The following is a 26,665-nucleotide window of genomic DNA, read 5'->3' as shown; positions in this document are numbered from 1 at the left end:
TTTTCTTTTGATGACAATGGTTTCAAGAGCCACAAGCTGTCATCATACCTATAGATCTTATTTGTTTATTAAGACATACTGCCATCAACTTTCGGTGATTTTAGCAGGGATTTACATAATGACATAATTACAAATAAATAAATGACGTATGCATGAATATATAATAGGTACAGGTTATACAATAGATACGATAGATATAAGCTATCAAGGGCACAAGAAATATCAATACAATAAAAGCATAAAGGTTTAGGTTATGCGGGGTCCGTTTGGGAGTATATAACACCTTTGCTCAGAGGAAACTAATGACAATAGGATACAAGTAGGTGCAGTTCACTTCAACACAATTTATTTAGTAAGTTCATGTTGTAAATGTGAGGAGAACGACGACAACGAGGGTGCTCTGAAACAATAGCAATAGTTAGGTTATTCCAGTCGACTATGGTGCGAGGAAAGGATGAATACTTAAATAAATTATTGCGTGTGCGAAACGAGGTTATAGTAAGGTTGTGTTTCTGCCTAGTGGGGTATACCGAGGAAAAAGAAAAGGAATATCTATGTAAATTTTATAATGACCATTATTCTATTGACATAAGTACTGAAGCCTTGAACAGCGTTATCTTAAGGATAAGGGCGCAAGTCGAGCTCTATATAAGAGGTCTGTAACTGAAGTCCTTGAAGAAGTGTTATACATAAAGAGCACCACTCGCCTTTGCACTTTTATAGCTTGTTAATATTAGATTTAGTAAAAGGATCCGATATGATCGTGGCGTAATCTATGATTGGTAATACAATCGATTTGTAAGCTAAAAGGCGGACTTGCTCCAGCTCAGATCACTCGATATATAAAGCCCCAGGTAGGTATGATTAGTTATTTTAGAAATAAATACATCTTTAAAGTTGCACCTAGCATGCAGAGGAATTATCTTATGAGTAATCTTCATAGAGACAGTTTTATCAAAGTTAACTATTGGCAGTTTTCGGCACTAGGAGGATATCTTATGAAATGCCTGAATGAACAGCAACTGATCGGATGTACCATGATCTTCACAGTGTAAAACACAGCCATCTGCATGAAGCTTGACCTTAGCTGGAATTTATGTCACAATATCATTAATACACAAAAGAAACAACAAAGGACCAAGTACTGAGTCTGGGGAACACCAGAATGAACCTTCACATGTTTTGAACAAACAACAAACAATCGCGGAAAGAAAAAAAATTGTTCCCTTTTAGTTAGGTATGAAGAAAAGCAACGCATATACATTTTATTGTTTAGTAGCTTGTCTAGTTTGAAGCACTAATGTTTTGTGCGATACCTTATCAGAGGCTTTGGAGGAATTTATAAATATAGCATCTATTCGTTTGCCATGGTGAATAGATTTCGCAAAATCATGTATGGTGTTGTGGAAGCTTGGGCAAGTTGGTGTGACATTCTTTTTTCGACAGCGCAAAGGACAAGGACCAGACGAGTGTACATACACAGCGCTGAACTTACAACTGATTTTATTCAGGCGATTTCCACTGCCTAAATAGTACGGCAAGCAATCTCAAATGAAAATACACAAAGATACACAAAATTGGCGGGAATGACAGTACCTGAGCAAAGGGCTACAGTGGCACATGAGCAGCTGTGCACGTGTTTCCTATTTATCTTCAAGAAAACGCAGTTTTTTCTTACAGAGCTATTGAGGGTGGCGCTTACGCATTTCTCTTTGAATTTGTGGATTTCATGGGCTTCAATAATCTCTCTAGTGTGTATGTGCGCGCGTCTCGTCCTTTTTCTTTGCGCTGTGGAAAAAAATCCCGTACGGTTTCAACGAGATGTGTGCAGGTTTGAAAAACATTTCTGAATCCGTGCTGATATATAGTTAGGAAGTTGTGTTTATCAAGAAATTCAAGGATGTAGTTGTGTATTATATGTTTCATTATTTTGCAAGAGGTCCAAGCTAATGAAACTGGTCGACAGTTCGCAGCGTGGTTCATCATCTTTCACGCACAATAAGACACGCACGGTCAAGTTTCTTGTCATATCGTAATTAGCTGCCTTACTTCACTAGATTTCAGCGTGGGTAACCTCCCTGCCTTTTTCCTTATGTCTTCTCTCTCTCTCTCTCTCTCCGTGTACTTAATACAATTGCTTTCGCGGCCCAATTGAAAGAAGTTGAGGAGTAACAGGAGAAGCACAGGTACACGAATTTGTGTACGTGAATATTCCTTTGTGTGTGTCTTCTTAAATTGCTTCTGCTATGAACATTAAGAGCACAACTAACATGTCAGAATATAGGAGTAGGCGGAGCCACATACAGGCACCAACCTCTTCTTGAATAGTTACAATTGAAAGAGAAAATTTAGATTCACCGCACAAGGCTCCGTAGCTATGGAATTTTGCTGCTGAAAACGAGGTCGAGGGTATGACTCCCGACGGCGGCGAAGACCGCAATTTGATAGAGGCAGACGCAAGAACGTTCGCGTGCTCAAACTTCAGAGTATGTTGGATTACGCCAGATGGTCGAAACGAAATCTGTTGCCCCAACTGTATAGATGGCGTGTCTCGCGGCCTACTACAGCGTGTCACACCGCCCTAGTGTTTCTTCGCCAGGCCAATCCCAATGATGAATGAATCAAAGCTGAATTGATACAACGGGTAGGATTGCCCATTCAGCCCGCGTATGCGCTTGACGTGGTTGAGGTTCAACGGGTCGCACCGCTTGCAACTCTCCTGCGGCGTCCTTGTGCGCGGCTTGATTCTACGGCACCGAGCTGTAGGTCATGCTAATCGGCGAACTTCAGTCCTCGATGAGAATCTAGATTAAGGGATGCGTAGTAAGAAGCTCTTGTTGATCATGGTTACTGCGATATAGACCTCAAATGTTTCTACCGGCGCGTATCCTGCATCTATTTTCGAGGCATTCCTGGTCCATGAGTGCCCGGAGCATAGGCTGCTTTTAGGCACGAAGTGTTCACAGGGAGCTAAACAAAAACAGCAAAAAAGGCGCTTGCTGCGCAGGACGTGCTCGGAATTGAAAAAAAAAAAAAAGCAGCCTGCACCCGTTGGTGCCCCATGGGAAGTGATGAATAAACACAAAAAGCAGAAGCGCCAGGTGGTATATCGTCAAGCAAAAAAAAGAAAAAAGGATTGTCAGGCGGAAGTCACTGCACAGAGGCACTTTCCACTGTGTAGTTATGTATCGCGTCGCTCACTAAGGAAAACAATCGCATACACTCCCCGTTTCTCGAAAAAAAAAAACGATGAAAGAATCAGAAGAAAGGAGAGTACGCCAGGTGTTTTGTAAAAAGCTTCCGTATGGTGAAACTCGCTACACAGAGGCCACTTCAACTGCGCAGTTATTTCACGCATGCCTTTCAATGTAACCGACATTGCGACGCAGAGTGATTTCTCTGGGCTGCTAGTAAACAAACGGTTTTGTGCCGTACCACATGACATGCAGTTTCGTCTCGTTCCGGGAAGAGAGGCTTTATGCACGGGTCGACTTGAACTGGCTCACTCCAGCTTGTTACTCTGCACGTGGGAAGACGGAAGGAAAGCAAAAGTAGCCATTAATCATAATGACGAGAAGGAAAGAAATGGATGTACATGTACAGTGCGGACCTCTGTTAACGGGAGCACTCTAATGTGCGGCTGCGTAGCTGCGCTGTCACTCTAGCTCCAAATGCCGGCTGAATTTACGTGAATACACTGCGTAGGTGTGTGAAAAAGTAGCAGCGTCACCAACCATAAGCCACCTGCCGCAAAGCTTCGCCATTCTAAACTTACCAGGGTTAAAGATCCGCCAATGCTTTACAGGTCACGTGTCCCCATTAAGTGTAGACCGCAATGTGCATTATACAGCAGCCATAGCCACTTGTAGAATCTCGTGACACCGAGGAATTGTCATTACGTTATAGCTGCCTACTTCGCAGTCGTAGTATCAGGTAAGGGGCCGAGAAAAGCGCCCTCGACAGTACTTGCTTACCAGACTTAATTTGCACATGTACGTTACAGCAAAAAAAAAAATAATTGTGGTTAGTTCCTTCAAAAAGTGTATTTGATTACAGTGACCAATTACATACCCACAAAAATAAGTGAGGAATTATTATACGCTATCGATTGCTTCTACGATACTTTCTTCCCCACTCTTATTGACTTTGCACGAGCGCAGCAAGTAGGACAAGCTTACCTGGCTTTTTCGGTGCGTCTACTGCGGCACTTTGCACGTTGTTTATCTTCGCTAACAGTTGCTTACCGAAATTTTCGTTGGCCATCTCCCTTCGTTTCCTTGTGGAAACATCAGCAGCGACACCGAAAACTTGCCGGAGGGAATGCGATGGTGTTACATACGAACGCCTTGCGCACAAGAATGTGGTCAATCAGTGGCGCGATGCTCGTGTCTCGGTACTCGATGCAGTGTAGCACCTCATTGCTGCCGTGTCTGGGAGAACGCGCTCCTGGTAGGGCCAATGGAAAGCTGAAAAAAATCGTCCATCGCTGATTACCTGTTGTCCACGTCCGAAGTTGCCATTGCTATCGAGCCACACCAGTTCGATTCGTTGGTTAGCATCTGTTGGAGCGTTAAAGATGAGGATGCCAATACGAAGCGCCTGGGTCGGCCTGTCTGTAATATGGCCATCCGCGAGGCTGCTGCGTGGTACGCAACTGCGGGCGTTGTACTGTGGATCCGCCAAACATAGGAGCTCAAAAATCCGTCACCTGTCACAGTTCGTCTTGTCGATGTAGTAACTTGTTGCATGTAATCGGTCACTGAACAAGTTTTTGCATTAAATGCGTAAATTAAGTAAAGCAAATGAGTAGGGAGTAAAATAACTGATCGATCAATTAGAAAACTGCAACAAAAACTACAATTCGTAACAAGTAATTATTCACATGTAGTTCGTTACGCACAAGTATAGCTTATCGGCGCTGTTATGCAGCTTCGTCAGGCACCCTACCCCCTCTTCCTTCCATCCCACCCCCTCCTCTAAATAATGTGCACTCAGGAGAATGAGTATGGAGATCAATGGTGCCATGAGATTTTTTTTTCTTCGCAGCATGCACATGCCGGCTGCAATGAAGTTGTTGCAGAATACATGCGCGTGTCTGACCAGTGCAATGTATAGGGACGCAACTCCACGTTGCTGAGCTGTGCTAGAAAATTTTTCACTGTTGATGCTGCGATCTGCAAACTTTTGCTCGCGAGGGTGAACGCTTGAAAGAATAGGAAGAACAAATTTCCACTACAGGTTAAATGTGTTCCCACATCTTTTATGTTATCAATATGTCAATGGCGTAATTAAGGCCCACAAGTAGCGTTTATTCAGAAGGATTACGAGCTGTTAAACCCTGATACTTCATAACTGCCGGTAATGCCGCCGCTGCCGACGGCAAGCGCAGCGCCCTATAATCCGTTCGCTATTCGCGTTGCTCACCAGAGCTCAGTACGACCGAGCCTCTTTGCGGTGCTTCCGTATTACGATATGGTGCGGCGTATTACCCACGGCGGTGAAGTCTAGCTGTTAGAAGCGGGGCGCATAATTAAAGCGTCGGCAAACGAGGGAGACATGACAAGCACATCGCTCGTATGCATCCTGTCTTCTTCGTTTGTGTATGTGCTCATTTGCGCCCCTTTTCTAATAGCTGTGCTACAATGTATATTAGAAGTACTCCTACAACAGTGAGCTTTTATAAGAACGTGGAGCATCGGTACGTGTAACACAGATGGCATAGCAAGGGTTGCCCTTGAAATGCTTGCAGCTCGGACGCGCAGTAGTTTTTTTCGCGACTGACTAGCATTTGCTATAGTTCGCAGAGGATCCGACGTGACTGTGAAGCGATTTTTGTCGTCACGTGATTTTTGCTCTGCTATTAATTTCTTTTTTTGTGCTCGTCTCACGTGACGTCATTCCTGGCAGGAAGTTTTTGCGCGCGAACAAAAGTGGCGCTGCCCCGGCGGAGCGCGCCATCTCAGTGAATGCGTCCGAGTGAGAACGCCAAGCATTAAATCAGGTGAGTTGCTGCATGTTTTTCGTTTAAAAGTTTTTTTATTGGTGTCTTTTTATGCAGAAGAGAATACGCTTTCTGACCAATTTATCTGCGTGGAAGATTACTTCCCGTGTGGCCCACTGAATACACGGAAGCGGCAACTATGCTTAATCACAGCTAGGGGAATTATAGCTGTGATTTTTGTTCTCATTCTGTGAGGAATTTCTTCTTAAAATGACATTGAAAGAAAGTTCTGCGTGCCAATTTTGCGACTTTCCCGCTTTAACTGGTGACCTGAAATACTGGGTATCAACTAATTTCTTCATAAACACACACAGTACTTCGGTATGGGCGTGTTTTTTTTTTTCTAGTCCATTCCATAGCTCACTTATTTAGCACTACTACCAAATCGCTCCACCTTCCTGCGCTAGTTGTGAGTTATGAACGTTAAAATAGTAGCCATATTTGTGACTCGTTTGTCAATAAAGTTAGATTTACAACTTTTGCAACTTACCGTGGTTGGTGGGCTTTTTTAAAACCGGCCTTTCGAAGGGGTACGCGACGTAGTAATTTCAAGATCATTTTTCTTTCGGTTGGTCTAAACATAAATAATCAATGTGCACACGCCTTATGAGGTTTTCGCGGTTTTCGTGACGTCGGTGACCTCCAGGTTGAGCGGGGGCAGTTTGAAAAAAAAATTCGACCCATCCGTGGAGGGCTGATTGCCCAGAAAGAGAATAGAAACAGTTCGTAACAGCTTTTCTTCATAACATCCCTGGTGTACACGTACCAAATAATGTAAACAAGCTTTTTGTTGTCGAGCATACTCCTTAAAACTTTTAACTTCACTTTCTTTTTTTTTTTAGTTGTGAGTGTTCAATATTTGCTTCGATATTGCCCGGTCATTTCTCTCGAATATTCGTATACGATTCAATTAAAAAAATTCACTATTCCAACGCCCCCATAAGTTGGTACTATTGCTCGGCACCAGCGAGCCCATTCCTTCCCCCTTCTGAAAGAAACTTGCGCATGTGTGATGCGGACAAGTCAATAACACTCTGTAGCACGTCGCCATCTTAGGGAAATAGCGATAAAGGTTACTGTGCCGAACTGATCGGCGAACCGGTTCAGTGTTGCATAAGGGTTCGGGAACCGGTATAATATTTAACTTCTCCGAACCGGAACTGAACCTGAACGAAATCGCAGCCCGTTGGATGCGAACGCGAACCAAACCGGCATTATTTTTGTTGGATTCGACACCTTGGTTACAACGCTGTAGCTCAGTAATAAAAGCGTTGTGACAAGCTTGGAAAGTGCCCATACTGAGGCATCCAAAGCGAGCAAAGTTCATGTACTATACGGCACTTTAAGATGTACCACTAATATGTGAGTAGAAATTTTGCGAAAGACTCGTAAGCATCGTGACAACGTAACGTAATCTTTAAGCTTGTAGATCACAATTTTCTAATATAAATTTTTAACAGATGTAATACATGGTAGGGGGATAGCTGTTATTGGTGCACAGCTGCAAATTTGTAAATTATGCGTGTTTTTTAATCGCATCAATTTATGGCAATTCTTCAAAAAGAAAAAAAGGAATCCAGCCTCTAAATTAAAACTGCACTAGTTAGAGTCAATGCAGGTAATGTCTTTGTTTTAAATAGCCCTTAAACCACCTTTGATAGTTTAAAAACAATCGCGCGCTCCTCTCCACTCTGTTCCTGTTTGTTTAAGCCGTCGTGACACCAACGGGATCGTGCATGTGACGAAACCAGCGTAGTACCTGTCGATTGGCCCTTGTACGCGCGAAATTAGTTCCGTTCAGTTGGCCAGAATGCCTTTGCCGTGCAATGGCACACCTGCTCTTCCCCGTCTCACTCAGCAGTTGTGCGCAGTCAACTGGTTTCACTACGTGTGGAATTCCTTGCACTGTAGTGGACATGGCGACAATTCTCCTGGTCAGAAAACATGATGATTAAGTTGCACTAACTGACCAAATCAACATGAAAAAGCATGGATGCGTTTCAGAGCACGTACGGGTTCATTGGTCACATGGTCAGGAAGCTTCCCCGAGGAAGAGGAGGAGTAGATTTTAATGAATAGAAATGAGGAGAGGTCGGCCTGGAGAGCGTGTCTCTAGCTTGCTACTCCTCACTGGGGAAGGGGGAAGTGGGAAATACAGGGAAAGGTAGGTGGCTGGTGATTATGTTATGTTACAATGAGATACTATATACACGTTGTCCATTATGCGGATGCGCACTGTAGGCGCAATACACGCAAGAGTAATCTCGTCCACGCAAAAAGTAATCTTGTCACAAAAAGTTATTGCGCAAACCCATTTCGCACTGACTGCACGTCTCATAGGTTCCAGAGGCGATCGTCTAAACCAGTCTCACCTAGAAAGTTCAAAAGTGATCTTATGGCACGTTGGGCCGAGTCAACACTCCTCCACGCGCCCAAAAGCTTTTCTTCCGAAAAGGTGCGGGAGTCCAAGCAGTCAACAGTAGATTTGAGTGTTCTTCGTTCACCGCATATTGAGGGCACACGCAAAGTACGTGAGCTGTTGTCTCGGGAGTGTGACAGACGCTGCAGTCAGGGTCCCGTGCTTGTCCAATCTTGCGAAGGTATCGGTGGGTGTATGCCACACCCAGCCGTAATCGATGAGTGAATGTTTCCTGGCCTCTCCGCAACCGAAGTGGAAGCCGGAATTGTAAACCAGCGTCAAGTCTATGGAGGCGCTCTTACCGATGTTCAGGGTTGTCCCAATGTCGCGCCATAGAGGTTTTGATGGCGTTATGCAGCAAGGTGTTAATGTCATACCGGGAAAAATGAATTTTTATAATGGTTCCGTCAGTGTGCGACTTTTTTGCTTCCGCGTCAGCCTGTTCATTTCCAGCTATTCCACAATGGCCAGGAATCCAGTGCACCACGATGGTATGCCCGGAATGAGACGCCTCAGCAGGCAGAGACATGATGTCATAAAACAGAGGACTATATGGGGTTGTGTCATTCATATAATCCCTGATGAGTTGCAGTGCTGGTTTTGAGTCACAGAACACTGTCCACTTTTCGAGGCTTTGTTTCAGTATGCAGTGAATTGCTTCTCGAACTCCTGTCAACCCAGCTGCTGTAGACGATGTCCTGTGTCCTATCTTGAACCGTTGTGCGATCCCCATTCCTGGTACCGTGTAGGCCGCCGCGGAAGAGGTCTGTGTCACAGAACCATCCGTAAAAATATGTTCGGAATATCCATACATGTAAGCAATTTATGATAATGCGCAATGCGTGAGCCCAGCAAGCGGCATTTTCGACTTCTTCGATATTCCAGGTAGTGAAACTCTCACCATTGGCTTTGCCATCGTGCAGAGTGGAACTTCGGGTATGTCATACGGTTCAAAGTCCGACGGCAATAAGTCTTGCTGCGACAACACGGCTTCTGAGTAGGCGGCGGCAGGCCGTATGCTTGTGACGTTCGTGAGTGGATGATTCCTGTGTCCAGTCAGTAGCCTTAGATGCACTCGCAATGGCTCATGTTGCAGGTAAACTCAAGCTGGGCACGGACGTGCCTCTGCAATAGTGCTCCAAGTAGACACACATCGTGGTAGTCCTAGGCAAATTCTCAGTGCGCGAGCCTGAGCACTTTCAAGTGTGCGTACAGCAGTTGTACTAACCCGAGAAAGTACAGGCGCACTGTAGCGGAAGTAGCCAACAAAAAGTGCCTGGTAGAGCTGCAGAAGAGATGATTTGGATGGACCCCATGATTTTCTAGACATATGTCGAATGATCTGAGTAAAGCTGTCCAGCTATTTTCTTAATCCAGTGAGGTGCTTCGAACAAGATAACCTACGGTCGACGATGACTCCGAGAAACTTGTAGTCGGTTACCGAAGGTATTATCTTCCCATCAATCATAACGGGGTCGCAGGCCATTGACTTCCGTGTAAATACCATGGTTACACTTTCTTCCGGTGAGACCTGCAGTCCCTGACTGTTAAGGTATGTCGACGTTATTGACACCGCGCGCTGCAGCTTCGTTTGCACTTGCAAGCGCGTTAAGCTCGTGGTCCATATACATATGTCATCTGCGTACACAGAGACCGAGACTGTGCCTGCGTGTTCTTTGACCAGTCCAATGAGAACGATATTAAATAAGGTTGGGCTCAATACACCTCCTTGAGGCACTCCACGATAGACGGGGTGGTTCTTTGTTCCACCGTCTGGAGTTGTCATGAACATCGTTCTCTCTTGAAGATAGCTGGCTATCCACTGATGCATACGTCCACCGATGCCACATTCTTCTAGGGCATATAAAATTGCATCATGTAGAACGTTGTCAAAAGCACCCTTGATATCAAGAAAAACAGCAGCCGTTACTCGACGGCGACGTTTCTGATGTTCAACAGCTGTTTCTAGGTCAATGACGCTGTCAATCGACGACCTACCCTTTCGGAAGCCTGTCATTGCGTCTGGATATATATTACGCTTCACCAAAAACCACCCCATGCGCGTCAAAACAATGCGGTCCATGGTTTTACCTATGCAACTGGCAAGCGCCACAGGCCTGTAGGAAAGCATAGCATGGGGTGTCTTGCCTGGTTTCAAAATGCCACGATTTCGCTTGTCTTCCAGTGTGCAGGCACAGTTCCCGAGGACCAAGAGAGATTGTATAAAGCCAGAAGCTCTTCAGTAGCTCGAGGGCCTAGATGGCGCAAGGTAGAATAGGTAATGCCACCAGGCCCAGGCGCACTTGAGTGTCTTGAAGAGGAAATCGCTGCACGTAGCTCTTGCAGCGTGAATGGGAGGTCGAGACTATCGTCCATTGTCTGGGGAGCACACCTGAGCACTGAAGCTGCCGATTTTCTAGATCCGGAGAGGTGTATGCAGCAATCTTCCTCGATTTCCTTCTCACTGCGCGTCTGGATGATAGCCAAAGCTCGGAAGATACGTAGTTATTGTGGAGAAGATGGTAGTGCTCGTACAACATGCCATATCGTGGACAACGATTTACTTGGGTCCAGGCTGGTGCAAAAGGACCTCCAACGTTGTCTGTCGAGCTTGACTAAGTATCTTTGAATTTTCTTTTGCACGGCATGACGTCCTCAAGTCTGATATCAATGAACTGCCCGCAGTTCTTCATATATAACATCAACGGATGTTCTTGAATTGGATGTTTGAATGATGCGTGTTGTTGCGTGCATTGCTGCAGTAATGCGCTGTTCAATATCTTTCGGTGAAATTATGCAGTTGCAGGATTCTTCCAGCTTGTTCTGAAAAGCATCCCAGTCAGTGCGTCGCGTATGAAAACTTGGGAATCTTGTAAACCATCTCAGTAGTTCATAAGTAGGTAGGTGATCACTGCCATACCTTTCAGCATCTCTGTACCAGGCAGCAGAAGACGAAAGGCATCGTGAAGCACTAGCTAAATCGAGACTGCTGCTGTACGTTTTGCCACGAATAAATGTTGGTGAGCCGTCGTTCAATATGTCAAGACCATTGCTGCTTGTGAAGTTAGGAAGTTGTCTTCCTCGAACATTTGTGATCCCACTACCCCAAAGAGGGTGGTGCGCGTTGAAATCGCCTACAATAATATGAGGTCCTTGGCAGGAGTCAAGAACAGTTTCAGGTGTCCAGAGTCAAATCTTCACCTGGGAGAAATATAGCCACAGATGATCGAGATTATTCGGCTCTTTAGCTTCAATGTTATAGAGACGTACTCGTTGCTGTTATGCACCGGAACTTGGTTTAGCGAATACGTGAGGTCACATTGCACACATAGTAAAACTTTGCTAGGATTTCCACTTGTACCAGACGCGAATTGTTCGTATCCAGAGAGTCTAAATGGCGATGTCATATTCGGCTCGCATATTACGATAACTGGAAATTGATGCTCGAGCACTCTCTGTTTAAAATCTACCAGGCAACCCCGTAGACCTCGTGCGTTCCACTGGAATATTACGGAACCGCTTATCCTTTCCTGCAGTAACAATTTCGAAGTTGATGATGCCATGGCGTTTGCTAGCTTTTATACAGCAGCGAGCACTGGTTCAAGTGCGTCGAGAATTTGCACCGCAGCCTTGGTAATGGGCGTCTTAACTCCTATGAGCAGCATTCGCAATTAACGAATCAACTTGCAAGCATTGCCTTGATTTGCCCATCCGACGATGAAGGTTCATGTTCACGCTGGCGTTCCGGCTGCACTTCTGTACTCCGAGATGGCAGGGAAGGCCATATAGTAGTGTCCTGGTGTTCAAAAGAGTAGGCGTGGTTAAAGGTGGATCTGGCGTTTGAAGAATAGCAGGAGCGCGCGAAGACTTTTCATGGAGTACAGGTTGTCCTGCTGTCGATGCTGATCTCCTTCTGCGATTATCTGAGCGCCTCTGGTGGCAGTGGACCTTGGTAGCCGCTTCTTTGTGTGTAGATCGATCTCGTACCATTTCAATTAGCACGGACATTTCAGTCTTTAATTTTGAACAGTCCTTCGACGTTGCCTCGTGCGGCCCATCGCAGTTAGGGCACTTCAAGTCAGAGCTAGCACACGTCAACTCATCGTGATCACCACCACAGCGGGGACATGCCATCTTGTTCACGCACACAGCTCTTACATGGCCGATTTTCTTGCATTTACAGCACTGCAAGGGTCTAGGAATGTATGGACGGACAGGATGTCTCACACAACCTACTTTTACATGTGTTGGTAAGGTCTCTCCCTCAAAAATGAGCTTTACGCACCTCGACCGTCCAAAACGGTGTATGTCTGTGATATGGACAGTTGAGGAGATTAGCGTTGGGAGATCGTCATTATCAATATCTGTATCCACATCGTAGATAACACCGGCAGTGGTGCTGCCTCCATGTACGATGAATGAGTGGACAAGTATATTTCCTAGCTGAGTTACAGCTTTCAAAGTGTCGAGGATGATTCGTGTAGTCACATCAACAGTAAGTATGTTTCTGCTGGGATTAATTCGAACCTATCTGATTTGCCCTAGAGCCAGCCTCTCGAGATAGGCAGTGAGAGTTTGCCTATTGAGGGAATTGAGGTTGCCTGTAGCAGCGACGGGGATGTAGGCGATTGTGTACGCTTACTGTGAGGGCGGCCTATTGTAGCTAAGCTCACTCACGCTTGATGTCCTACGAAGTTTCCTTTTCAACCGGCGATTTGTGACCTCGGTATATTTACCGTCAGAGTCCATGTCGTCGACGTCTGAGTAGCTTGATGACCTTGGCAGAGTCGCGTTATTGTGGTCGGGCGCAGTAGACCGACTTGCAGCTTGGAGGCCAGCCCCCAACCTTGGCACCAGAGGGGGCGGAACGTCCATCATTCCGCCACGGGGGCGTCGGCACGCACAAATTTAACTGAAAAACCAGAGCGAAGCAGGATTCGCAGCTGATCAAGAACTCGTCTTCTTCGTCCGAATCTTCCCCGAAAGTTTCATGTAGGAATGCCTCTGGTGCCACCAGAGGCGCTGGCGTAAGTACAAGGTGAACAATCTGCCGCGCCAGGTGGCCGGGCTACGCGATCATGCAAATCTATCACTAGGAAAGGCGCCTCTCTCACATTTATGTCAGCATGTTTGTAGAGTGAGTATATCATGGGAACTTTTGGCAAAATAACTTAATGTGTAATGCGTTCGTGTTTAAATTTACAGGGCACCGCTAATAAGTACTAATAATTTAATAATTTAGCAATAATTAGTAATGTGTTTAGTAATTCAGTAATTAGTTCAAAAATCAGTTGGTTAGATTTGTTAGTTAAGTAATTACCTATTTGCTTGGTTAGTTAATCAGTTCGTTAGCTTTGTCACTTTGAAACGCGTTTTTTATGCGCAATTACATAAAAGTGCGACTTGAACTTTGCTCGGTAGTCGGTTTCTAACGATAATGTAGTCCAAGTGTACAACTTGAATTTTGAATTAAACCGCTGTTGCGAACGCAGTTGAGCCTCGAAATGAAACAAGGCGTTGTGTAGAAATTGTTCGCGCTGAAGTTTCTGAACACTGTACAGAAACAGGGCGGCGATTTGTGCGTTGTGTCGACGATATTCACACGTCGATACTGCAGCCCTTGCGCAATAACGAGTGTACGCACAAAACGCCTGTGGCGTCACTTCTGCGTCTACTCCAGTCCACCTTCTACTTGCGCCAGCGTCACGATGCGGCGACTGCGGGCGCTATACGAAGCTTTCCCATAGCGTTAGACGGAAGTTTCGTGATGAGATAGAAAGTATTGAAGGATCGCACTAAGGCAGAGAGAGAAACAATCTCCCCGGCTTTAGTGTAACAAAGGAAATCGTACGGGCTCTGAAACATCTGTCGTTCATTGCGATAGCAGTTATACGGACCCTCCAGGCAAATTTTCGTCATCGGCGTCGCCGTGTCGTTCCACACACAGACGCACGCACGCACGCACGCACGCACGTACGCATATATATATATATATATATATATATATATACATATATATATATATATATATATATATATATATATATACTGCTATTCATGGGCAGCGCAGTGGCAGCTGTGCGATGCCAGTATACGCCCTACACGGCGTGTTCAAGCTTTTAAGGGCGCAGGAAATTTTGGCGCCCCGTATATAGCCGCACCCGCGCGTGTTTAGAACACCGTCGGAAGAGTTGGAGCGCAACGCCAAACCTTGCTAGCGGTGTCAATGCGAAACTGCCGATTGCGTCATCTTGATTTGGGTCAGTGACAACAACTTCATGTTTTTTACCGCGCGTTTGGAGGGCACATCGTGTAGCCCAAAAATCCAAGTGCTGCTAGGCGGTAGTTGAAGGTGTTTACACAGAAAAAGAACGCAGAAACCCCACTGGAGTTGTCTAAGTATGCGTAATAGTACCGCCAAATTTCAGTTGGCCCACGTTCAAATTTCAAGTTTGCCCACCCCCAAATTAAGTTGGCTCTACCCCAATTTTCAATTGGTCCACCTCCACATTTCAAGTTGACTCAACCACAAATTTCAGTTGGGCCATCCCTACCATAAGCTTCCCCATGCATTTTCTAAGGAGCCCTATGTATCTCTATGAGTATTCTTAGTTTCTTTTTGTGTTTAAGTTGTTCTTTATCACATATAGAGCTTCCAATCACTTAAATTTACGCTATTACAACGACTGAATGTCTTTGCAAATTACGCATTTTTGTGCAGATACAAGGCATTACACTTTTCGTGTGACGGGGCTGGTCTACTCGCAAAAGAATGCTTACGCATTTGTATGTAACGCAATGAGTACACGCCTTCTAGAGAAGTATGTAGCGAGAACGAGAGACCACCTGAGGCGCATGTATCGAAGCCGAGAGAGAAACCACTCACTCCCCTTCGAGCACAGCGTTGTTTAGGGGTCATTTAATTGAAACGCATTTATTGAGCAGTGGTCTAATGAAGAACTTTTTGCATATAACTTGTATTTGAACTGGGTAATAGAAGCTGGCTTTGAGCAAAAGCTTGCTCTTAAAGTATATTCGTGTAGTAAATAGGCACTGTTGAATGGTTAGAGAAGTATCTTCACATCAAATAGCTGACAGTTTCTGGTTGTTGTGCTATACGTTCACAATGTGATTGTTAGCAATCTTCATTAGCTGTTTTACTGCAGGGTCACTTGAGACTGCGCTACACGCCCAACATGCTTTCTTGGACGATCAAGAGTGGGAAGGGTGCATTGCTAGCGGCACTTTTCCTCTCCATCTGTGGTAAGCCTGTCTTTACGTTAAGTATATCTAGTAGCGACATGTGAGAACTCTGTCACGAGAATGTATTAACCAGCACAAAAGCTCGCTAGAAAGTGCTTCAGGATGATGCCAGCTCTGTTCGCGTTTTAAGTCATGTACTTGACTCCCTCAAAAAGCAGTTCCTAAACATGTATGGCTTTTTACAAACAAACGGCTTCGCAGCAAACTATTTTTGACGCGCAGGATTTGCAAAATGTTTCGGAACCAGTTAACGTGCGTGATCAAAGCTGTCGCGGGACAAGGTACGCGAGCCCGCGTAGTTTTGTGTACTTAATGATCGTCATCGCTATCACCACAATATTATGCGTCTACTTCAGGACCAAGGCCTCTCCCCTCAATCTGTAATCACCTCCTGTCTTGCACCAGCGGATTTTATTACATGGGTGCAAATTGCATGAAGCCACCTAGTTCTCTGCCGCCCTCGACTGCGCTTAATTTCTCTCCTTTTGCACCCATTCTGTAACTCTAACAGAGCACCGTTTATTGATGAGGAAGCGTCAAATTTATGAGAAAGCCCATTCAGCGAAAAAGCGTGCGTCTGTCATTTGTAGCAGCGAAAGGGCACATAACGTCGCATTGCCATTGGCTGCGACGCTACGTCACAAGCGCGCCTCAATTGAACGGAGTGGACGAATGGAGAGCGCTACCTGCCGCAGGGCTAGCGCGCGAGGGGTTCCGTGAGGGGAGAGGACACCGCCGCGACGCCACGTCACCCTCGCTTTCGCTCTAGGAAGCCAGTGTTATGCGAGCTCTCCGGCTCTTATCAACCTTATTGGACTCGACCCGAGCCTTACCAACTCATATCGGTCGGTATCATCGCAATCGATCCAATGCTTGTGAACAGTTATCTGTTCTTATCAACCTTTCGGACAGGATGTGACCGTTGTCATCTCTTATCAGTCCTTATCATCCTTATCGGACTTGATCTGATCATCATCAAAGCTTATCAGTGCTTATTAACCTTATCAGAATTGCTCCAGATATCATAAGCCTTAATCTCTCTTTAGCTCCTTATCAATCCGCGTCGAACTATTATTAACCATGATGAGACCCATGAGCTTCTCATAACTCTCTATCATCCTTATCAATTCACTGACTGCTTGCTGTGTGTATTGCGTGTAGTGAAGCACATAAGCCTTCAGAGATCGGGTGCATTTCGGTCGGTGAAGGAACGCCACAATGGAAGGCACATCCCGCGACCACCTATAAGCATTTTCGTAAAATTAGAATTTTGCTATCTTTACAATGCTGCAAGGTGACTTTATTTGTGGTCATATAGAGATAGCTTTCATTCCCGCATCACCAAATCTTTCAACACAGCCTTCATAGAAACTGCTCCCCTTTGGAATTTGTTTCCTACCACTATTACAACACATTCATATTGTTGCGCGCGAAGGAGACCGTTTGTAACCCTTACGGATGAAGGGGACCGTTTGCTTTAAGTCGCGAAGGTGAGCGCAAGAGCGGTCAGCTGGTTTATCAACCGAGCGTCGTCCTCTTCTTCATTCTTCCACTCGGGACCGCAAGCACGTTCACTGGTCTTCGTTTTCTTCATGCGTAACATTCCTCTCGTCGCAGACGAAGCCCGCCGGGCGAGTCAATCCATGTGTCTTGACGTGAACAATTTCAAGCGGGCGACATGGACCACTTGTGTCTTGGCAGCTCTTCTACCACGCGCCGTGAGGCGAGCTATGTTATACGTGACTTCCGTGAGTCTGTTAATAATCACAAACGGTCCATCGTAGGTGGCCAAAAGCTTTTGGCATAACCCGCGTTTCCGTACTGGAGTCCACAGCCAAACTAAATCACCAGGGCGATAGGTTACCGGACGGTGGCGAATGTCGTAGCGTGCTTTTGATCTGTCCTGCGATGCCAAAGTGCGCAAACGAGCAATACGACGAGCTTCTTCGGCGAGGCAGGGAGTCTCGGCGACAGTGGGATTTTCGTGACTGCAGAAGGGGAAAACAGTGTCGATTGTGTACTGGGGTGGCCGTGCGTACAGGAGGAAGAAAGGGCTATAGCCGGTGGTCTCGTGCTTGGCGGTGTTGAATGCGTACGTGATAAAAGGCAGTACGTCATCCCAGTTCTTGTGGTCGGATGAAACGTACATAGATAGCATGTTTACAATTGTTCGGTTGGTGCGCTCCGTAAGCCCATTCGTTTGTGGATGGTATGGTGTCGAGTGACGCAAGTGGCAATCACACAAACGAAGCAGCTCCTCTACGACGTCTGCTGTGAATTGTCGTCCACGGTCGCTGATGATCACGCGAGGCGGACCATGTCGCAGGATCACATATTGCAGCAGGAATGTTGAAACGTGAGTGGCAGTTGCGGAGGGCACGGCCGCCGTCTCGCAGTAGCGTGTGAGGTAGTCGACGCAAACAACTATCCAACGGTTTCCCTTGGCTGATTTTGGAAATGGGCCTACGAAGTCAATGCCCACTTGTTGGAAAGGCGTGCTTGGAGGCGGGATCGGCTGCAGAAGACCTGCTGGAGCAGTAGATGGCCGTTTGTGGCGCTGACACTGCATGCAGCTGGCCACATACGTCTCAACAGATTGTCGCATTCCAGGCCAATAAAAGCGTTCCTGAATCCGGTAGAGCGTCCTCGCCGAACCTAGATGGCCAGACGTAGCGTCGTCGTGCATAGCACTCAGAATTGCTGTGCGAAGGCTCTCCGGCACCACTAGGAGAAAACGTGCGCCAGTGCTGGAAAAGTTCTTCTTATAGAGGAGTCCATCACGTACACAGAAATGGTTTGCTGTCGTCGAGGCGGTCGTAGCGGTGAAGAGCGGTGTTAATTTATCGTCTTTTCGCTGCTCGGTTTTGAAGCAGACGACGTCTGGAAAACGCGGTGACACAGAAGCCACGAGGTGATCGAAGTCGTCGGCGTCACAGTCCGTAGTACTAAGTGGCATACGCGAGAGACAGTCCGCATCAGCGTGTCGTCGACCACTCTTATAAGAGACGGTGAAGCTGTATTCTTGCAGTCGGAGCGCCCAGCGCGCAAGGCGGCCACAAGGGTCACGAAGATTCACAAGCCAACACAATGAGTGGTGGTCGGTGACCACTGTAAAGGGGCGTCCATACAGGTAAGAACGAAACCGCTGAACCGCAAATATTACCGCGAGGCATTCTTGTTCCGTCACAGTGTAATTCTGCTCGGGCCTACTTAATGAGCGGCTTGCATATGCGATCACGTGTTCGCGGTCACCGTAGCGTTGAACTAGGACGGCACCAATACCTATGCCACTGGCATCCGTATGGAGTTCTGTCGGAGCTGAAGGACTGAAGTGTTGAAGAACCGGTCGTGACGTCAGCAGGAACTTCAACTGACGAAAAGAAGAGTCGCACTCCGGAGTCCACTCAAAGGGGGCGTCCTTTCGTAGCAGGCATGTCAGCGGATACGCAACGTCGGCGAATTTAGGAATAAATCGGCGGAAATAGGAACAAAGCCCCAGAAAACTACGGAGCTCCTTGACACAGCGCGGTGCACTGAACGCTTCAACGGCTGCTGTTTTCTGGGGATCAGGGCGGATGCCATCCTTGTCGACGAGGTGCCCAAGCACAAGGGTTTGGCGGTCTCCGAAGTGGCATTTCTTAGAGTTTAAAACTAGACCAGCGTTTCTGATGCAGTTCAGGACAATATCCAGACGCGAGTTGTGTTCGCTGAAGGTGCGGCCAAAGATGACGACGTCGTCGAGGTAGCACTTGCAGATGTTCCACTTCAAGCCACGCAATACAGTGTCCATAAATCTCTCGAAAGTTGCCGGAGCGTTGCACAATCCAAATGGCATCACATTAAATTCGAAGAGCCCGTCAGGGGTTACAAAGGCAGTCTTCTCCTTGTCGTCAGGATGCATCGGAATTTGCCAATAGCCGGATCGTAAATCTACTGAGGAAAAGTAAGAGGCGGAATGAAGGCAGTCTATTGCGTCATCAATACGTGGGAGTGGGTACACGTCCTTTTTTGTTACAGCATTCAAACGGCGATAGTCGACGCGAAATCTCCAAGATCCATCTTTTTTTTTAACAAGAATCACTGGAGCTGCCCACGGACTTGCTGGCTCTTGTACGACTCCCTTTTTCATCATTTCGTGCACTTGTTCGTTGATAATCTGGCGCTCTGATGGTGAAACACGATATGGCTTTTGTCTAATCGGATTTGCCGAACCCGTGTTGATGGTATGGCGCGTTCGAGACGCAGGGATTGCAGGTATATTGTCCTTCTGCGCAAAGTCGAATACCGAAACGTGCTTCGAAAGCACACCCACTAACGTTCGGCGTTCACTCGTGCTGAGCGATTTATTTACCATCGACAAAAGGGCCGTTTCCGAACTGTGGCCATCAGGTTCTTCCGGCACATCTGTAAGTTCAGCCACTGATAAGGACGCGTGTTCCCTGGCGAATGCTAATTTCATGCCATCTGATAGTATGACGGGCTCCTTAGAATAGTTTACGGTCCATAAGCCAGTGCGTCCGCCTTTGATCGACACCACACAATGTGGCACCAACACATACTTCTTCATACAGTTAAAGTGCATCGGTTCTACGGTAGCTTCGAAGCAGTCGGAATCGGCGCCGCAACAGACAACGGGAACGCAAACGGTAGATGATGCAGGTATGACCGTATCACCACAAACACACAGTGTAGTTTCGCGATCTACAGGGTTCTCCAGGAGTCCTGATGGAATCCTACCACTTAAGAATACTTTTCCTGTGCGGCAGTCGACAGTAGCACCACACTCCCGCAAGAAGTCCATGCCGAGAATAACATCATGGGTCGACCGAGGAATAATTACAAACTCTGTCGTAATAACATGACCTCCCAAAAATACGTCAGCAATACACACACCAATAGGTCGCAACGGCTCACCACTCACTCCACAGAACTTTGAATCTTCGTCCCATTTAAACAAAACCTTTCGCCCTAACATGTGTTTAAAAGAGACACTCATGACCGAAATTGTTGCGCCTGTGTCCACCAGAGCCATCACAGGGACATTATCTACAAGCACGCGCACTTTGTTTTTCAGCATCAACACAGGAGGTATTTCTGTCAGTAGCACGTCTCCAGCGACCTCACCTCCATCGGCCGCGCTAGCTAGTTTTCCGGTGACGAAGGGGACGCGGTGCGACGCAGCGGTGAGGGAGAACGAAGAGCACGACGTTGCGGTGGGGGTGTCAAACTTCTGTCAGATGCTGGGGAGCGATTCCGGGAGCTGCTCGGCCAATACTCGTCGCCAGACGATACGTGTGCTGGCCACGGGGCACCGTGTGGCCGTTCGGAGGGCCGAGAAAACTCTGACGGCTGGCCATACCACGTGGTCATACGCTGGTTGCAAAACCGCGATATATGACCCGGGACACCACAGGAATAACACACCGGGAGAGGTCGAAACCTTGGTCGTTCGTCGATGAAGCGGATATTATCATTTTCCCGCGTGTAGTGGGTTGGTTCGTGGCGTGTGTCACGACGATACATCGGGCGTCGAAAAGGCGTGCGCTGAGTGCGTTGGTCATAGCGCGGAGTCGGCGGGCGTGTTGTCATCCTCGACTGTGGGGCTGCGCTGTACTCCACGGCCGCTGCGGTAACCATCGGTTGCCAAGGGGCCGAATGTGGCGCCGTCATAGCCTCTCGTGACGTGTACACGCCATGGTGGTCAACAGTTGAATGCAACAACCCTTCGCGGCGGGAAAGTTCCTCGCGGACAATCTGTCGGATGGTCGAAGGAAGGTCGAGGCAAGGACTCGTGTCCACACTGGCAACCGTCGTAACGTTTGCCAACCGACCAAACTTTGGCGCAATCCGACGCATCTTGAGCTTTTCAAAAGTTCTGCAGTGCCGAATGACGTCGGACACAGAACTGAGGCTCTCCTTTCCAATTAGAAAATTGTAGACATCCTCAGCCACTCCTTTCAGCAAATGTCCAACTTTATCTTCTTCCGACATGCGAGCATTGACCACCTTGCACAGCTTTAACACTTCTTCGATGTATGTTGTGCATGTCTCACCTGGTAGCTGCGCCTGTTGCGACAGTGTCTGCTCCGCACGCTTCTTTTTGGCGACTGAGTCCCCAAAACACGCCTTTAACTCGTCAACAAAATGTTCCCACGTCGTAAGCGCGTCCTCGTGGTTCTCATACCACACGAGGGCGGTATCGGTCAGGGAGAACACCACATTGGTGAGCTGAGCGGTTGCATCCCACCCGTTGAATTTGCTCACTCGTTTGTAGTGGACGAGCCACTCGTCGGCATCTTCCCCCGCTTTGCCTCCGAAGGTGGGTGGAACACGGTAGTATGGCAGTGGACTGCTAGGCGCTGCCCTCGGAGTGGCTCCTTCTTCTGGCATGTCGAAGATGGTCACGGCTGATGGCGGGAGGCCGGCAAGTCGACGGCTTCGACGAAGCTGCGGCAGTGATGGTTCCGTTGTTGTGAGCGGTAACCCGCACCTCTACCACTTTGTTGCGCGCGAAGGAGACCGTTTGTAACCCTTACGGATGAACGGGACCGTATACTTTAAGTCGCGAAGGTGAGCGCAAGAGCGGTCAGCTGGTTTATCAACCGAGCGTCGTCCTCTTCTTCCTTCTTCCACTCGGGACCGCAAGCACGTTCAATGGTCTTCGTTTTCTTCATGCGTAACAATATTATCCAAAGTGTGGGGGAAAAAGAATGGCGTTTAGCCCACTGGGTAAGACACTCGGTTTCTCAGCGAGCGGTATTAGGTTCGAAGCTCGCCCCTGCCAACGTTTTACCTTTCAAATAGATTTTGTTTTTTTACGTAAATTTCGTTACAGCGAAGGTCTTACGTGACAGACGGATGGACGGGTTTTCTCGTGGGGTAGGCACCAAAACGCTTACGCATATAAAAAATGCTGTCGTTCCAGGCATGCTTTCAATATTACGCAAAGAGTGTAAAGCCTATCGCAATAATAATCAGCCGGCCTTTGCCAGAAACATTGAACTGGCCATCCCATTTTAATGCGAAAGCATTATACTCGATATTACGCGAAAATCCGTGGGCGTGACCGAAAGATGGCACTAAAAAGAGCCGACCTGACACCGCAAATATTAAAAACACGTCACAAAATGCTCGGATTAACGTCGCATTTCACGGAAGGATTATTGTGAACAAAGTAAATTATTGCCTTAGTCAAATGAAGAAAATAAATCGCCGTAAAGTAAAGAAAATTGGGTAAACTTCGGTGTGGGTGCGAGACGAGCACGTTTTCCCGGCTCTACGGTGGCTTTGCGGTTCTGGTTGAGTAAAGCTGTGCCTAGCGCATGCGTCATTGCACACGTGAAGTCGCACACGGGTAAGCGAGCTCGTTGAGACGCTTGGTGCGTTTTGATTTGGCCTTAACGAGGCGCAGTTAGAGCGCAGGCGAAAGCTTGCGCGGACAAGGAACGCACGGAAAAAAATCGCTTCACGAAAAGGGCTAAAATGCTAAAACGTAAGTTCCTTGAGTTCCTTGTAAGTTCCTCGTTCCTTGAGCGTGGCATAATGACCTGCACGCTTGACCAGGTCAGCGCTGTGGACCATGTGCCTAGCTCTAGGTTTCACTAGATCGAGAAAAGCATTCGATCGCCATGAACATAGCTACATATTTAGTGTACTGACCTGGTTTGTCTTTTTGTCAAATTTTGTTGAACTTATTAGGAATGCCTGTTCAAATATAAGAAGTACATTGTTTCTTGATGGTCGTGACAATGCACAATTATTGACCATCACTCGTGGTGTTCGTCAAGGGTGTCCTCTATCCCCGGTACACATTGTACTCAGTCTTGAGTCATTTATGCGCTCGGTACTGAGAGACCCATACCTGCACGGTCTCCCATTGTCTAGTAGCCGTGTTGTGAAAGTGACAGCCTTCGCCGATGACATCACATTGTATTTCAGGAATGAAGGTAGCTTATCCCGTAGCCTTCGTATCTTCACTGAGTAAGTAAGTAATCTTAACTGTCGATGCCTAATTTTTTACGCGCACGCGTAGATGCCTCGTATTTGAAATTGATGATATCAATGTGAAAGCGTTAAGGGCCATGTGTCGCAGAAAATCCGGCGTCGGCGTCCCATTAGAAAAAGTTTATTTCAACAAAAGACGATACGAACACTGAGTCACAATGAAGGCACAATTGCTCCAGGACGATAACATATACAAAGTACGAAGCAGTTTCAAAGAATGGTTCGAGTCCACACTCACTAAAATATGACCACATAGACCCACAGAGAAGCACAGTTACATATAAACTAATTGTGATATTATATAAGATCATGCTGAATACGTACAGTGTACACAATGATTATGTACAACGTTGATATGACAGAGGCATCTTACATAATTTTGTAAAGTTGCTATGATATGTGTATATGCAAAAATGATCGTGTATACGAGAGCACGCACACACGGTAATCACGGGCATCTACATACTGTGTGCATTCAATCAATATTTTTCATGACCTGGCTACAAGAACCATGCTAGTGGAAAATTGGGCCATAGACGTCCATCAAGCACCGACAGTAAACGGCATGACCACTGTCAGAGAAACTCCTCTCCCCGAAGGAAGAACAGCTCACTTGAAAGAAATGACAGGAGCTCAGAGTAAAGCCTCTCCAGACGTGGAAACGGAGTGCGGCGACGATGTCCCGCGGCAGCTCCCTCGCACCGGTTACGCCACAGAAAGAAGGCTCCCGCAGCAATTAAAAGTCGCGTAAAGCGGCCACGTGAGCAGCGACCAGATGTAATAAAGCGGTTAACTCCAACGCCGCGGAAACCATCATGAACGGCCCTCCAAGATACCCTAGCAACGACGCATTGCAGCAGCACATGTTTGTTGGATTCTTGAAGGGGGCAACTGGGACACAGCGAAGATGGGACTATGCGCCACTGCTTTAGTCTGTCACTCGTTGGGAGCACTTGCCACCGTAAACGCCACATGAAGTCATGAAGGTGGCCAGGCAGAAAGGGCACATTACTGGAATGTGCGCGCCACGCTGGGGTATCCAGAGGAAGCCGTAAGGCTGATATTGTATACAAAACACGGTTTTCAAGGACGTCTACATCAGGACATGCCTGCTGTTCATGCCGATAAAAATGCCATGGCCGTAGAGGAAAATGGAGGTGCGTTTAACACTTGTGGCCATCGATTTAAACGTACGCCCGGTAACATGCAACGAATTTTTGTGCCGAGGAAATAGCAGGCGAGTTCACTCGCGGGACACTGATCACGTTGTAAAAGGCGTAGCAGAAATCGCAGAGCAAGCAGCCGGCAGCCGACGGACATGGATATGAATGCAAACCCAGAACGACACGTAGTTGCCCAAGCGCCGCTCGAGAGACCAGTTCTGTACTGCCCGACCAAAAGAAGGAACCAAGAAGGCGCTGCAATGACCAAGTAACCCTTAATGGTGGCTGTACACCGTGGCAAACGTACCACTAACGGCCGCAGAATACTGACTGTGCTAAGCAGCTTCTTTCTAATAGGGGTAAGTCGTACCCTTGAACATCCTGAATATTTCGGATTTCATGTTCAAGAATTGAGAACCACACAGAGTCTGACATGCCATCATAGGTGTAATCAAAGCCTATAATACGAATAGAATCACTATATTGGAGACAGTAAAGGGGACTTACTTAGGCTTGTCTATGGGGGAACCAATGAACAAGTACCGACATTTTGAAATATTTAGTGCAGTATCTGAAATATTTCCGCACTCCGTGAAGATACGAAGGCTACGGGATAAGCTATCTTCATTCCTGAAATACAATGTGATCTTATCAGCGAAGGCTGTCACTTTCACAACACGGCTACCAGACAATGGGAGACCGTGAAGGTATGGGTCTCTCAGTACCGAGCGCAGAAATGACTCAAGACTGAGTACAAAGAGTACTGGGGATAGAGGGCACCCTTGACGAACACCACGAGTGATGGTCAATAATTGTGCATTGTCACGACCATCAAGAAACAATGTACTTCAGATATTTGAACAGGTATTCCTAATAAGTTCAACAAAATTTGACAAAAAGACAAACCAAGTTAGTACACTAAATATGTAGCTATGTTCAAGGCGATCGAATGCTTTTCTCGATCTAGTGAAACCTAGAGCTAGGCACATGGTCCACAGCGCTGACCTGGTCATACGTGCACGTCATTATGCCACGCTCGGTGAACGAGATACTCTGTATCTCACTGTCAAGGACCGAGCATGCCTGATAGTGTTCTATTAAGAAAAGCATCGGGCTAGCCAAACGTCGAGCGACAACAGCTGTGAAGGTTCTGTAGTCAAAGCTGAGAAGCGTGATTGGCCTCCAATCCTCTGGACGCACTGCTGATGGATCGTGCTCAGGCATCAGAACAATGTGACCACCGCGAAAACTAGACTAGAATTCAAAGTTCTCAGACCAGCGGTTGATAACAGAAACGATAGTGACACTAATATCATCCCAGGAGGGTAAATAAACCTCAACAGGCAACCCTTCTGGCCCTGGGAACGAGCCACGCTTCACGGAAGATAATGCCGCCTTCACCTCATGAGCCGATGGTCGTGCACAAAGACAGTCAGCGACCTCAGGAACCTGAGGCAGCCCACTAAGCATTGTACGAGTTCCTTGAGTACCATGATCCATTCGCGTAGTCGTACGCCCCATGTTTTCAAGATGCATTACAAAGAGCAAATAATCACGCATGAAAGGCTAATAGGAGAGGCTCTTGTGGCCGCAACACCGAATTTATTCGGCTGTCTAGAAAGTGAGTTTCTTACAAAGCGCAGAACTTGAGGGTGCGCATATGGATTACGTCTGCATCGCCAAGCAGCAGCTGACAAAGGCTACGCTGCGATGAGGTGTTGGAAACGCCTGCGTATCTCACGCTGCCATGACCGCATCAGCGGAATCAGTCGATTGACCCGGAAAGGATTACGGAGCTTAGTGACAGTGCCCGCA

At 47.0% G+C, this 26,665-nt stretch overlaps 1 protein-coding gene across 1 annotated transcript in view; it reads left to right on the top strand.

Moving 5' to 3' along the window:
• The first annotated feature begins 5,910 nt into the window (after nt 1-5,910).
• LOC126525177 (uncharacterized) overlaps nt 5,911-26,665 on the top strand; it is a 35,539-nt gene continuing 14,784 nt past the window's right edge. Inside the window, exons 1-2 of the mRNA XM_050173229.3 lie at nt 5,911-6,001; nt 15,587-15,683. Of these exons, the coding sequence (XP_050029186.2) occupies nt 15,617-15,683 (67 nt within the window). The 5' untranslated portion in view covers nt 5,911-6,001; nt 15,587-15,616. The remainder of the gene's footprint in view (nt 6,002-15,586; nt 15,684-26,665) is intronic.

This window comes from Dermacentor andersoni, chromosome 3, assembly GCF_023375885.2.
Source record: "Dermacentor andersoni chromosome 3, qqDerAnde1_hic_scaffold, whole genome shotgun sequence".
Taxonomy (NCBI): Eukaryota; Metazoa; Arthropoda; class Arachnida; order Ixodida; family Ixodidae; genus Dermacentor; species Dermacentor andersoni.
Note: the sequence above shows the minus strand (reverse complement) of the source record. Positions and strands in the feature narration are given on the sequence as shown.